The following is a 14,962-nucleotide window of genomic DNA, read 5'->3' on the forward strand; positions in this document are numbered from 1 at the left end:
AGTATCGCGTCCAACCGCACATGCAATTCGTGCAGCGCCGAGAAAAAATAATAATCTCGTTCACCCGGGTGCTGCGCACGCCATGTGTCTATCAGACCCCATATAATCTGCCAGTCTCGTCTAGGCTTGGAGATTCTGTGTATGGGCACCTCAGACAATGGAGGGTGGGATCTATCCATGACTGTATCGCTATCGAGTTAAAATCCCCTCCCATAATTACCGGACCAGTCAAATATGGCGCTAACTTCCCTGTTAAGTGGTTAAAAAAGGCCGGTTGATCCACGTTGGGAGCATATACACTACACAGCACCACGTCTTTACCATTCAGGCGACCCGCTACTACCATGAATCTCCCCTCTGGGTTCACTAAATGTTGTTTTTGCTGAAAAGGGACCCCCACCCTAATCCATATCAGCGCCCTCTCCATCGGCGCTGCAGAGCCAACCCTTCAGCGCGATCAATATGTGTTTCTTAGAGAAAAGCAATCTGGCCCCCCTTCGTACCAAGTAAGCATGCACCCTATGACGTCTCAGCATTGTATGTATCCCTCTAACATTCCATGTCATGCACTTTAATTCAAGTAACGCCCCCATGTTACAGTTGTAATCCTACAATTGACTGCACTTTCCAGCAGGACACACCTGTGGCCCCAACTACCCCAAAATGGACCCAGACAACACCCCAACATCCCCATCCTAGAACAGGTACTAAAACTCTAGTTTCCATCCAAACTGAAAAACAAACTATTTCCTCTAGTAGCTACCGAGGAACAAAGAAACAAGAAAACAGGGGAGGTGGCTAAAAACCAAGAAGACCAGAACTACAGTGGCGCCACTATCTGCCGCCATACCCCCATTAATAACTAAGCCCCTACTTCTCAGGGGACTCCCAACTCTGAGAGAGCCGTCTCATTCCAGTTCTCAGATATCGCAAGAACCTGTCAGACACTATTACCACTGCAAATCGACTGCAAGGCTAAGCCCAATGAGGAGAGGGGAACAGGCAGGAGATAGCTCCGCATATAATCTCTCAAGTCAAAATCCTACAACATTAAGCATCAGCAATCTCATCAGCTGTCCCGGGTGTGACGTGCGGCAGTGGAACACTCCCCATTTCAGTCCCTTCAGAGTCAGATTCCATCGACCCTTTCTCCGAGTCCGTGTCCATCACCGAGGGAGAAAGTCGTTCCTGAGAAATTTCCGACATGGCTTGCAAAGCTGCCGATCTCTCGGTCTCCGTTTGGTATGCCGTGGGCCTCCGAAGGCCAGAGCGTCGCCGTCTGACACGCTTCGACCTACGAGGTCGCAGGTCTTCCGTAGGTGGCCTCATACTGCGTCCTGCTTCCCCAGTTCCCGCTCGATAAGACTCCAGCCAGGCCCATGCCTCCTCAGGACTATTGCTAAAGTGTGTTTTATCGTCAAGGATTATACTCAGACGCTCGGGAACATCAATGAGTATTATAGACGTTCTTCTCGCAGAGCCTTCTTGACCGCCAAGAAAGAAGCTTGACGGTGTTGCACTTCAAGGGTATAGTCTGGACATAATGACACATTACTATTTTCCACTTTGTAGGGGCCCGAAGAGTGAGCTTTGTGCAGTAGCAGGTCTCTGTCTTTGTAATGGAGTAGGCGCGCCACCACCGGCCTAGGGGGCCTTCCTGGTGCCAGCGGGCAAGCCGGTACTCTATGTGCTCTCTCCAGGGTATAAAAATGAGACAGGCACTAAGCTGCTACCTCAGATCTCAGCCAGTCCTCCAAGTAGTTAACCATGCTGGCCCCTTCCACTCCTTCCGGCAGCCCCAGCACCCTTATATTAACCCTGCGATTGCGGCATCAGCGTCCTCAGCGTTCTGCTCCAGGGCCTGTAGTCGGTGTGTGACATCCCCCATCTGGGCCACCAGTGTCTTTTGAGTTGGTTCAAGGACCTCCAGCGTCGCTTCCGTCCGTTTCACCCAGTCAGCCAGTTTGGCATGTTCCGTTCGAAGGAGGCCCAGCCCTAGCGCCACATTCGCAATATCCTGCTGTAGAGCGTCTCTAGTGTCTGTGGTGGCCTTCAGTATTTGGTCCACTTGTTGTTGCACCAGGGTCTCGGGTTGCAATTCCGCAGCATCTTGTTTCCCATGATCTGCCGCCAAATCCTCTGGATCCGGGGGCACTCCCCCCTGTTTCCCCCGTGGTTTCCCCATAGCCACCGGTGTGCCAGGCCACCAGCCTAACCTCCCGTGGATCCCTGCGATCTTTCAGGGTGGCTCGTGAGCTCCAGGAAGTTCTCGCGGTTCGCTGGGCCTGTCCCGCCTAGAGTCAATAACGGGGCACCGGTCGAACGGCAGACAACCAAAGAACCGCTCCACCTCTTCTGGGCGGCCCCTGGCCTGCTGTGCATGCTGCAATCCTGTCTATGGTTAAGGTTCCCCAGTTCTTAGGATGAGCTATGGGGCACCCCCAGCTAAACACCACCTCTCCAGGAGCCCTCTCCTCACCTCCAGTCGGTTTAGGGCAGGAAGTTCATCAGTGGGACAGTGGTGTTCTCAGAGCGTGGCCCTTCTTCCCAGCCAGGGCCCTGCTCGACAATTTCTCTCACCTCGTGATCTTAAACAGGCCTGGCTGGTCTTCCAGCGGCATCACAATCAGCAGTTCTTGTGCCGGTAGATGTTTTGCGGAACTCCTCTCAACCGCGCTGCAGCATCAATATGAGTTCCCCCTTATGTGATGATCTAAGGGAGCCGACTCGGGCGCCGCAGGGGAACCACCTCCAAACCCAGATTCCGCCGTCCGCTGGTGCGGCCAAGATGGCAGCCAGGTCCACTCCCGGCAGCTCAGGCAAAGGCAACGAGCCGGGGCTCCGACAAGGAGGGCACCAATTGGCACCCCCCGGAACCCCACCCGCACAGGCAGACCCAGGCCAACACGCTGGTCGCTCTCTCCGGCTTTGCTGGCTTCGGCGCTATCAAGTGTCCCCGCAGCCAATCCAGCCCCCGCAGCAGTCCGGTCTCAGTGGCCCCCGCTCATCCGGCGCTCTGGGGGTCCTGCCGTTGACACAGGCGGGCGAGGCAAGTCGCGCTCGCAGGAGCCCCAATAACAATCGGAGACCGGCTCCGCCCGCTCCTCCAGACCTGTACAGGCGCCGATTTGCCGTGGCCAGCGGCATTTTGGAAAGTGCAGGCCGGGCGCTCCGTCTCGCTCTATCACCAGTCGTCAGCGAGGGCTCAATCTCGCTCAGAATCGCCATCCGTGACTCCCCGGGCCAGCAAATGTAGTCTCAGCCCCTCGACAGGATAATCGGTGGAGTCGGCGCGGAGCTCCAGACTCACGCGTCCGTCCTCATCGTTTCTGTAGCCACGCCCACGGAATTTGTCAGAGTTAATGTCTGCGCTGGGAACAGCACAGCTCTGTTTCTGAGCATGCACTGACTCCGAGAAATCCATAAATACATGATGCATGTACTTTAGAGAGTGCACATGCAAAAAAAGCAATAACTCAACTCTGTGCTGAGGCTTCACAGCTGTTGGCTATAGGGCCACTGTATCCACCTTTTAATCAATAACCATGGAGCTGACAGTTCTGAAGACCAAAAATTCCAAGGTTATCAAGAAACAAGCATTTACCAGGAGTGGGACGGATGCCCATAATGTAGCAATAATTAACACCATTATACAAGGGACAGCATTTTACCATGGGGTGGCGGTGAGCACAACACTCACACATGCATGTACACATACCAACAGATGTGCACAACCATACACACAAACACAAAGCGTGAGGCATCTTTTTAAATACTTATTACCACTGCAGTCCCAACTCCCTAGTCCCACCAATGTCACGCTCCTGCTCCTGGCTGCCTCAGTTCTCGCCCCTAGATTTCCCACACCCCTGCAGACAAGGCCAGGCTGCTGAAAGCCAGAGAGGGCAGGCAGGCGGGAGGTTCTGGCTCGGCTCTTTCAGGAGGTGGCATGGACTTGTGTGTCTTTCAAGGTGTGTAGGGACAGGGAGACGAGGTGGATGCTGGAGCATACTCGTAAGAGAGAAGGGGTTGAGTCGGTGAATATATTGTGCCTTTTGAGGACCAAGTAGAGGACGGCATAGTTGAGGCAGCACAACTGGTATTGGTGGAGGGAGAAGTAGTAGAGCTACTTGTGCCTCTTGAGGGAGCGCATTTGGTGCAAGAGGAGAGAGGGGTCAGGTGGATTTGTTGTGCCTTGGGCATTGTTTAAAGGATGATCAGGTTGTGAAGCCCTCTTCCCCTCCCTGGAGAGGAAAGAGGGGTTAGCAGTGCCAGTGGGTGAATCCTTGGCTTTGATGACACATTCCCCTCTGACTGAGGGATTACTTTGGTTCTCCCTATGCGCTAGGTGCTAGGACTGGAGCTCATTACTTACCCATTTTAATGCTGGTTGTACACTGTTTCTGCTGTGCCTGTACAGCAACAGTACTTCAGAATCATAATCAAATGAGACAATAGTTACTCGCAAGCCAAGGCAGACATTTTCAGGCAAACCTCAACAAAATGTATTTTTGAAGAATACACTAAATTACATCAGGATTTAAACACAAGCAAGCTCTAACGCTTCTTTAGAGAGTTAACAGCTGCCACCCTGAATTACTACATTATTTTAAGTGTTCATGCTTTCACTGGACACTCACCTTTTCAAGCGTAACATTTCCAAATGTGGCATTTTTCAGAATTGTCTTGTAGTCTGTGGCATACTAGAGGCAAAGGAAAAAGCAACATACAATTTTAGTTCATATGAGTAATGGGTTAACAGTAAAAACACAGTTCAGAGAATAGCACTGATGCTGATAAATGTTGTTATTCAAACTGCATATGGGCCAAACTCAAAACAAGTATGATATGATTCATAATTTGGCAACTCTCCATCCCAACCACCTGGCAGCAGTGCAATTATCTCGATATCTGTAAACTCCTGCTGTGTTTTTTTTCAATTAAGCTAAAATATATACATACTTTGCAAATGTAAGGGAAATATGATTTGCAGGTTACAGGGAAGAAGCTGCAGCCTTGATGTGAGCTTTGGGTGAGCTCCACACTGGCCAAACAGAATGATGTGAAAGGATAAGCAATTTTTCTCTAAGCATATCCATGGCTCACCTTTGCTATCAGGACTGAAGCAGCAATACAGCCTTTCAGAGAAAGGTGTCTAACAGGTGATATATAACAGGTGATGTGTAATACACCCACCACACAAGCGAACCCTTTAAAGTCAACGGTATACTTCAATAGGAAGTAGACACAATCTAAAAAAAGACAAAATCTCTTTAAAAGACTTATTGAGAAATATAGATCAAACAATGATACATGAGTGCATGCGATCAGACAAAGGTGGGTACTTTCATCAGTCAAGGGTACTACGTTCTGATTAGAAAACATTTCCAGGTATCAAAATAGCCTAGTGGTCGAACCAGGAGGCTATAACAGGCAAAACCGCTTCAAAGTCTAATACCCATAATTAAAATGTGTGGCAGCCACACTTTGATGAGATGAGAATTCTCTCAAGATACTTACTCAAAGATGTTGCCTTCTTCAAGAATAGATGTACTGTACTGGGCAGCTCATTATTTTAAAAAATGCCAAAGCTTTACATTAATGGTGGAAAGTATTTGAAGGCTGTTGTACCAAATAATGGGTCTTATGGGTTCTTCAAAACTGGCTCCAACGAACCCGGTCGACTTCAAGATGGCTGTAGCAACGGCCACAAAAGGTGGACAACAGACCTACCAATATTCCACCAGTAAACTGAGACTACTTCAAGTTGACAGCCAGCTTTTTCTGTTCTAGGATTCTTCTGTTTCCATACCCCACCAGGCTCACAAGCCAGAATCCAGAGCAGATTACAGGCTTCTACAGCAGACCAATATTAGTGGCAGCCCGTTCCACTGTAGTAAGTTAATTCAGGACAAGAGTCAGAGGTTAAGCAACTTAACCAGAGTTTCTTTTTGCAGGCAAATTACGGTTTCTTCATGATGAAGGGGGGCAGTCATCCTTCTATTCTCTTTCCAACGACTTGAAACGAGTATCAGTGTGTTAGGATCCTATGGTTCTGCCATCGGGTGGTGCTACTTGAGGACCGTCTGCGAACTTGCTGCCATCACAAATGCTAGTTTGCTCAGAGGCCAACCAGCCTTCCTTGGGGGCCCGTCTGGGACTTACCCCCAATGCCCTATGTCCATCAAAAGTCAGGGCTCTAAATGGGGCGAGGGTGCAACTCACCCTTGCTTCTCTGTTGCCAAAAAGAAATGCCCCCGTCGTTGCAGCTGCCCGCAACCTCGCGGTGCAGCTGTGAAAACCGGCACCAACAGAGTGCCTTACGAGCCCCACTCACCGGGGCTTTCCTCTGGTCGTTGTAGCTACCCGCGATCTGGCTGTGTAGCTGAAAACCAAGACAGGCACCAACAGTGCCTTGGGAGCCCCTCTTTCCCGGGGCTCCTTTTTTAGGGAAATTACGCTAGAACCCGGGCTTCTCTGGCACAAAACGACGGGGTAGGCTCCCGCCCACAATCAGGCAGCGCGGGGGGAATCCCCACGCCGGGATTCCTTTGGCACAGCACTTTCGAGTGCAGAATCCCTGAGGCACTCTTCCCGTCCTCGGGTGCAACAGCAATTAACATGAAGCGCTCACGAGATGCTAAGTCCCCAGTTCAGAAGGGCAGAGCTGGGCACATGCAGACCAGCGCGTAGGGACCCCCAGGAGCCAGCAGCTGGGTCCCACGGCGGTTCCTCCTGGCCCAGCAGTCATGCAGCAATACAGCTCCAAATAGGTACTCCAACATGGGGTCACAGCCCCAATATTTATATCCATAATGTCTTTGTTCTCTCCCCCTCGCACAGGCCTAGGCCCAGTCAAAACCAGTTCTGGGGGGTACCTCAAAACCTGTGTTTACAGTGCACAAACACCCTCATTGTTAGTGTAGGCTCTGGCCCCAGACACACCACGGGGGGGCAGAGCCAGCATTGTACAAGGCAGGCACAGACCTATTCAGGGTCAGGGGCTACTCCTCTCACTACTGCAAATGTAGATCTGCCTATTCAGCCTAGCGCTGACTCACCCAGCCCCTCTGGAGCCACGGCACCTCCCCAGACCCTGTCACTCCAGAGCCAAACGTGCAATACACATCAGGCAGGCAAAAAGACACATAGCACACAGAAATGCCAACTTCTAAAAGTGGCATTTCTAAAATAGTGATAATATATCTGCGCACACCATTAAGCAGCATTTATTACCACTATTCCAAACATACCAAACTTGACCACGCTGTTCCTCTCATATCAGAAATTACCGTTGAAACACTTATCAGGGAATCCCCAATGCATTCCTATGAGAGGGTAGCCTCACAGCAGTGAGAAACCAAAATGGCTGTTTGTCACTACCAGGACATGCCATACAGTTAAGGCACATGTCCTACCTTTTACCTACAATGCACCCTGCCCGTAGGGCTAGCTAGGGCCTACCTTAGGGGAGACTGATAGGTAGTAAAAGGGGAGTCACAGACGTGGCACCCACTTTATGTGCCACGTCACAGCGGCAGAAAACTGCGCGCACAGGCCCTGCAATGGCAGAGGCCTGAGACAGGTTTGAAAGGCTACTTTGGTGGGTGGCGCAATCAGCACTGCAAGCCCACCAATAGCATTTAATTTACTGACCCTGGGTTTCTGAGATACCACTTTACAAGGGAATGAGAGGTAAATTAAATATGCCAAACAGGTGTAGAACAATCTTACCATGTTTACCACAGACAGCACACACACTTTACACTGGACAGCAGTGCTAAAGTGCCCAGAGTCCTAAAACCACCAACACCAGGTCAGAAAAAAAGACTAGGTGGAAGGCAAAATGTTCAGGGATGACCCTGTGTAGTGTTCCTTAAGTAGGAACACTACACAGGGTCATCCCTGAACATTTTGCAAAAAGGGCCATGTCCAACAGACCCAAAATGAACATAGGTGAGCATAGGTTTAAGAGGTTAGCAGTGACTGAAAAAAAGGAGCAGGATTGTGTGATGCTTGTGTGAAAAATAAGACCACGAGCAAGCACATTTTTTTAAGGGACCCTGAGCTAAATTTTGGATGTGTTTCTACCTTAACATACTTTCCTCTCACTTTGTGCATCAACTAATGTTTAAGGAGTTGTTTCTTGTGATGAACCAAAACTAATCAGTGACATAGCAATGGTGATCTATAAGAATGAATTCAATGGATCAATATATTTGCAAGTGTGTGTCAGGAATAAGGGAGCTACACGGACTCAGGTGTTCGCTGCTGGGACTGGTTGCCATAGAATATAGCGGAACAAAACAGGAAGATTGTGGAGGTCCAGCGGAGGGACTTTTAGATTATAAGTGGTAGCAAGGCTTTATATGCCAGACTTCCCCGCTTTGTGTGAATCCGCGATTTGCAAACTTCCCCCAATGTCAGTGGTGTCCCGCAATGCCCGTTATATCAGACAGTTGGCTGCAAAAACACAAAATAAACTTTCTCCCAGTGGGGTTTGTTTTCTTTAGCTGATGCCTTGCTATAGGGCAGCATTTCCGACAAACAAGTGAAGAAAAGAAACACCACGAGCGGAGATAATTATTTTTTAGTGTTAGAAAGCGGTCTTACTTTTCAACTCTGAGGATAACACCTATTGGCACAACAGGGATTGTTACTGTGTGTCAGGAATGATGCTGCCGACCTCCCATATCTCCACCTCCATAATGGGAGAATTTCTTTGGTGATATGGTGAAAGAGCAAGAAAGCCAGGCATGTTCATTATTTTCCAAATCTGCGCAGGACATATCAGACTCAGGATAAACCTTAACCAGATAATGAACATCCAGCAGTGTACCTTATCCAATAATAAATACATGGCTTTAATTGTCTGGGTGTCTTGCAAACAGGTAAATATACCCTGTTTGTACTGTACTAGTGCCTGAGCAATTTCAAAATATGCTAGTGAAGCTCCAGAAGTAACAAAAACATGGATAGTGTGGGATTTTTGATGACTTGCCAACACTGCAGTTTTAAGTCATGGAAAAATTGCTAAAATCTTATAAATACCAGATCTATTAGCTGCAATACACCAAAGACAGTATCATGATGCCCTTTGTGTCCTGAGTGAGCACAGAAGGGGTCTGTGTTCATCGTTTTCTCGTCTTCAGCACATACATTAAGGTGAAAGGTTTTAGAGTTAATCCAAGTTTTGCTCACAGCATATGGGCTAAAAATGCAAAAAACAAAAGACAAGCTAATACTAGCACTGAATGTAAGACTGAAAAACCAAGGTTCTATCTTGGTAGAGTTACTGAAAGAGAGCACCATAGCTTGCTCCCTGCCTTGCAGCGTTGTGCAGTGCCACACTCTCTGTAGGAAGGAAGTGTTACCCTGAGTCCCACTGGGAGTGCTACCCATGCCCATATCACTGAATCCTTACAGATTATGGCTGGTTGGCTAAGGCACCGGTAACAATGGCGGCCCTCAACATTAGGGAAAGGTGCAACACCTAGGCTGGGACAGCACTGAGCCTGATATACCCACATTCAAAACCTTTTCGAAGGGGTTGGCACCTGTGTGCCTGTCTAGAGCTTGGGGCCACATGTACAAATGTCCGTGTTTCCGATTACCACATAGCAAACTTCTGCAATTCGCTATTTGGTAATCGCAAAGACCCTTATACAAATGTGTGGTTTACACATTTTGCGACTCCCAGTAGGTCGTAAATAGACTGACCCCATGAATATTAATGAAGCAGGTCTCAGTTTGCAACCCATTGGGAATCGCAAAAATCACAGGGATGGTGGGCTGCTGGGGTCAGCAGACCACCATGTCTGTAACTGCTTTTAAATAAAGCAATCTTTTTTTTTAATGAAGTCCATTTTCCTTAAAGGAAAACTGGATGCATTTAAAAAAGAAACATTTGTTAAGAGCAGGCAGGGGTCCGTGGGACCACTGCCTGCTCTTAACAAATGTTCTCACAAACATTCACAAAGGGGAAATGGTCTCTTGGGGAATTCTTCACATTCGTGAATGGGTTACCACCTACTTGGAAGTACACAGTAAAATGCAAATGTTTTGCGTCCGTATTTTGGTCACAAAACATTCTCACATACCACTGCGATTTGGTATTAGGAAGGGACGCCCTAAATACGCTCCTTCCTAATACCCAATCGCAAACCGGTAATAGGTTACATAATTGTACATTTCAAAAAGCCTTTTTGTGTTCTCAAACACTCTGATTCTGTGATTCGGCCCGTTTGCGAAAACAAAAACGCTTTGTACAGGTGGCCCATAATTTCTTAGGCTGTGTAACAAGTAACAATGACTGACTAGATTACAGCTACTTCTCATAATGTGAAAAACCAAATAATCAACACAAACATTGATGGCCCTAAATATATGATAGTGGAAAGGGAGCGTCTTCCCCACCAAAATAATAGTAAGTCCGCTCGATTTAAATTTGGGCAGACCATAGTTTGACGACGGCGGAGACTACTTCATCTCTGCCATTGTCAAACTCCTCTAACAGCCTGACAGAGTAAAGGGCGTTGAAGCATTGGCTGTATGTCTGCCTAGCTAATTTAGATGGGCGTTTTTCAATGTCCCTCACCGCCAGGAAAAACATGGTGATAAGAGGCACTGAAAAGTGATCAATATACTCCTCACCTTGGGATGAAACTCCCATGGCAAGGAAGGCATTTTTTTTATTTTCATAAAGCAAATCCCACTTTGGGATTTTCTTTTTGAAAATAAAAAAAAGTTGTAAATTTAATGTACAGCTCTGTCATGTCAATTAAACTTACAATGCAATGAAAGGAACCGCCTTGACGCCATGCTTGAAGGTCTGCTGGGCTAGCAGACATTTCAAAATTTGGCAGGTGGCACCTCTGTCAGGGCGACAGAGTACTTTACTTCGTTGCCCTGGTAGAGGATGGGTTGTCTGCCAAATATTAAATCAGGTCCCGGGACAGCAGCAGGACTTATGTGATGCTGAATATAATGCGAATGTGAACAGTGTAGAAGCTTGCATATTCACTCACTCATCCACCTGTTTATTCCTCTCAGTGAGTTAAGCACCCACTTCAGAAATCTGTCTGTCTCAAAAATATCATAAAAATGTTTCTAGACCTGCAGGTCTAGTGACTTAAATATTCAACTTGACCTAATTGTAATGCCCTTGACTCATAAACTGGGTTCAAATTATGTGACCCAGGAAAAATAATGTAATTCCCTAGGCAGCCATGTTCTTCTTTATCACACACCTTCAAATACACAAATCCAGCATGTCCGCTGTACCAAAAACTCTTTTGTTTGATTTAATAGACTAAACCTTTGCTCTATATATAACAAACATCTAATCACATATAGGATACACGTGACCCGACTTACTTCTTAGTTTATTAACAGTATTGTCATTTCCCCAAATATGTGTCCATTTGGTGGGACATCCCCTGGATTCATACACAGTCTTCGCCATTACCATGCACCAGTCCATGTCCTTTCGCCATTCAACTAGTGTTGGTGGGTCCCACACCCTCCACCATCTTGCAATAGTCCTCTTGGCAATTACCATCCCATTTGTCACCCATATTCTTTATTTGGTGTTTAGGTCAGTAGGGCCCCAAATATTTATGGAGACATAGTTTAATATTACAGTTGATCTTGCGGCCCATTACTCATTCCATACACTTCTTCAATGACAACCAGTATCTTTGGATTATCATGCACTCCCAGAGTGTATGTACAAAAGTGCCCTCTTGCACGCATCCCCTCATGCATACAGCCTCATTGCTATATCCCATCTTTACTAGCATAGGTCCCACAAAGTATATTCTATGGAGTATCTTCAGCTGTACAAGTCTGAGCCTGGAGGAGATGGCAGTCTCTCTAGGAGAAGCCAAGGCCTCAAGCCATTCGTTATCCTCCAGACCTGCAACATCGTGGTCCCACTTGGCTCTAAGTCGAAGAAGGGGGCCCGTCATGTTATTGACAAGTTTTTTATATATTAACAATATGGCTTTTTATGGGAGATTCCCGTCTAGGACCCTATCTTCCAGTGGGGTGGAGTTCGGTGGCGTCTCTCCCCTTGCTATCACTGCGAGCAGCGCATGCCGGATCTGTAGATACCTAAAATGCTCAGTGTTGACCAGTTCATACTCCACCTGCAATTGGGCAAAGGGAATGATTCTTCCTGCCTTCCAGAGATCCCCAACCTTAAAGATACCTATTAAGTCCTAGCGGTCAAATCCACGGGTGTGCCGCAAATTGCCAAGTAGATCAGTATCCCAGAGTGGGGTGGCCAATGTGATCATACCCTCCCACCCCAGGCTTCTCGTAGCAGCCCGCCACACTTTGATCGCATGCCCAGTGGTCCTGAAAATCTCTTTCTGGCGGGAGAAGTATATAATGCCCCTGCAAAACTTCCCCCCGGGAGCAGCCATCTATCCATGTGAAACCCGGGATCCCCCTGTGGCCTGTATGTACACTGATTTATAGCGGCTAGTTGCGCCGCCCAATAATATTTCTTAATATCTGGGAGACCGATTCCTCCATCGTACCACCCTTGTGTAAAGTTCTGCATGGCAATTCTGGGTGGTTTCCCATCCCACAGGAGCTCTCTCAGAGCACCATCTATGGTTCTAAAGTATTCTGCTCCCACCGAGTATGGCGTGTTCAGTAAAACAAACAAAAACCGTGGAAGGGACATTATTTTGATTAAGGCTGCACGCCCAGCAGGGTCAATGGGAGTGACCTCCAATGTAGGATGTCACTCTTAAGTCTCTGCAACGGGGGCAGTAGATTGCATTCATAGAAATGAGTCGGGTCTTTAGAGACCCGGATTCCCAAGTATTTAAACCCCGTCTTTGCTTCTGTTATAGTGAAACTCCTAGGCAAGGAAGGCAGCCCTCCACTAAGAACATAGATGACTGATTTGGCCCAATTGATCCTGTATCCAGAGAACTTTCCAAATATTATGAAAATGTGAAGCACTCTATTCAGGTAGGCTGCCGGGGATGCCAGATACAGTAGAATGTCGTTGGCATACAGTGAAATACGGTCTTCCCAACCCTCAGCCCATTTGAGCCCCCTGATGATGGGATCCTTCTGTATCCACATCGCCAATGGTTCAAGCACTAAAGTGAAGAACAATGGTGAGAGGGGACAGCCCTGCCTAGTACCCCTACCGAGTTTAAACATGGGAGACTTTCTATTATTGACTACTATTTGAGCAGGCGGTTCTGAATAGAGGAGGCGGATCCACCCTAACTAGGCCGAGCCAAATCCCAACTTCTTTAATACTGCAAACATATTGGATCATTCAATCGTGTCGAACGTCATGGCCGCATCCAAGGACACCACCACCACGTTTTCGGCGACCGTGTTGGCTCGGTCAATCAATCAATCAGGGTACTTGTAAAGCACGCTACTTACCCGTGAGGGTCCCAAGGCGCTGAGGGGTGGGGTGGGGGGGGGGTTGGTTAGCCGCTACTGCTCGAAGAGCCAGGTCTTGAGGAGTCTTCTGAAGGCGAGTAGGTCTTGGGTCTGTCGTAGGTGGGTTGGGAGGGTGTTCCAGGTTTTGGCGGCGAGGTAAGAGAAGGATCTGCCGCCGGCGGTCGTACGTTGGATGCGGGGGACATCTGCGAGGGCGAGGTTGGTGAAGCGGAGCTGGCGGGTGGGGGTGTAGAAGCTGAGTCTGCTGTTCAGGTAGGCTGGTCCGGCGTTGTGGAGTGATTTGTGTGCGTGGGTGAGGAGCTTGAAGGTGATCCTCTTGTCGATGGGGAGCCAGTGCAGGTCTCTCAGGACGGGGCTGATGTGGCTGCGGCGGGGGGCATTGACGATCAGTCGGGCGGAGGCGTTTTGGATGCGTTGTAGCCGCCGTTGGTGTTTGGCTGGGATTCCTGCGTAGAGTGCGTTGCCGTAGTCCAGTCTGCTGCTGACAAGGGCCTGTGTCACTGTTCTTCTTGTTTCGGTCGGGATCCATTTGTAGATCCGGCGGAGCATGCGTAGAGTGTTGTAGCAGGAGGAGGAGACGGCGTTGACTTGCTTGGAAATGGAGAGGGAGGAGTCGAGGATGAATCCTAGGTTGCGTGCGTGGTCGGTTGGTATCGGTGCTGTCCCCAGGGCGGTCGGTCACCAGGAGTCGTCCCAGGCTGAGGGGGTGGGTCCGAGGATGAGGACCTCCGTCTTGTCCGAGTTCAGTTTAGAACAGCTGCTCCTCATTCAGTCGGCGATGGCCTTCATGCCCTCGTGAATGTTGGTTTTGGCGGTGTGAGGGTCCTTGGTGAGGGAGAGGATGAGCTGGGTGTCGTCGGCGTAGGAGATGATGTTTGAGGTTGTGGTGGCGGGCCACTTGTGCGAGGGGGGCCATGTAGATGTTGAACAGCGTCGGGCTGAGGGATGAGCCCTGGGGGACGCCGCAGATGATGTCGGTGGCTTCTGACCGGAAAGGTGGGAGGCGGAGGCTCTGTGTTCTGCCGGAGAGGAAGGACGTGGTCCAGTCAAGGGCCTTCTCTTGGATTCCGGCTTCTTGGAGGCGTGTCTGTAGGGTGTGGTGGCAGACCGTGTCGAATGCGGCTGACAGGTCCAGGAGGATGAGGGCTGATGTTTCGCCGTTGTCCAGTTGGCGTCTGATGTCGTCTGTGGCGGCGATGAGGGCTGTCTCGGTGCTTTGGTTACGTCTGAATCCGGATTGGGACGGGTCCAGGATGTTGTTGTCTTCGAGGTGGCGGGTCAGTTGAATGTTGACGATTTTCTCGATGACCTTTGCCGGGAACGGGAGCAGGGAGATGGGTCGGAAGTTCTTGAGGTCCGTCTTGGGCTTTTTGAGTAGGGCGTTGATTTCAGCGTGCTTCCAGCTTTCCGGAAATGTTGCTTTTTCGAAGGAGATGTTGATGACCTTCCGTAGTTGGGGTGCGATGGCCGCGTCTGCTTTGTTGAATACGTGGTGTGGGCATGGGTCTGACGGAGATCCTGA

The 14,962-nt window shown here is 49.0% G+C and overlaps 1 protein-coding gene across 1 annotated transcript in view; it reads right to left on the reverse strand.

Annotated features, from left to right (window-relative positions):
* SLC1A4 (solute carrier family 1 member 4) overlaps nt 1-14,962 on the reverse strand; it is a 300,968-nt gene that overhangs the window by 94,554 nt on the left and 191,452 nt on the right. Inside the window, exon 3 of the mRNA XM_085612523.1 lies at nt 4,641-4,703. Within this exon, the coding sequence (XP_085468649.1) occupies nt 4,641-4,703 (63 nt within the window). The remainder of the gene's footprint in view (nt 1-4,640; nt 4,704-14,962) is intronic.

Source organism: Triturus cristatus, chromosome 6, assembly GCF_964204655.1.
Source record: "Triturus cristatus chromosome 6, aTriCri1.1, whole genome shotgun sequence".
Taxonomy (NCBI): domain Eukaryota; kingdom Metazoa; phylum Chordata; class Amphibia; order Caudata; family Salamandridae; genus Triturus; species Triturus cristatus.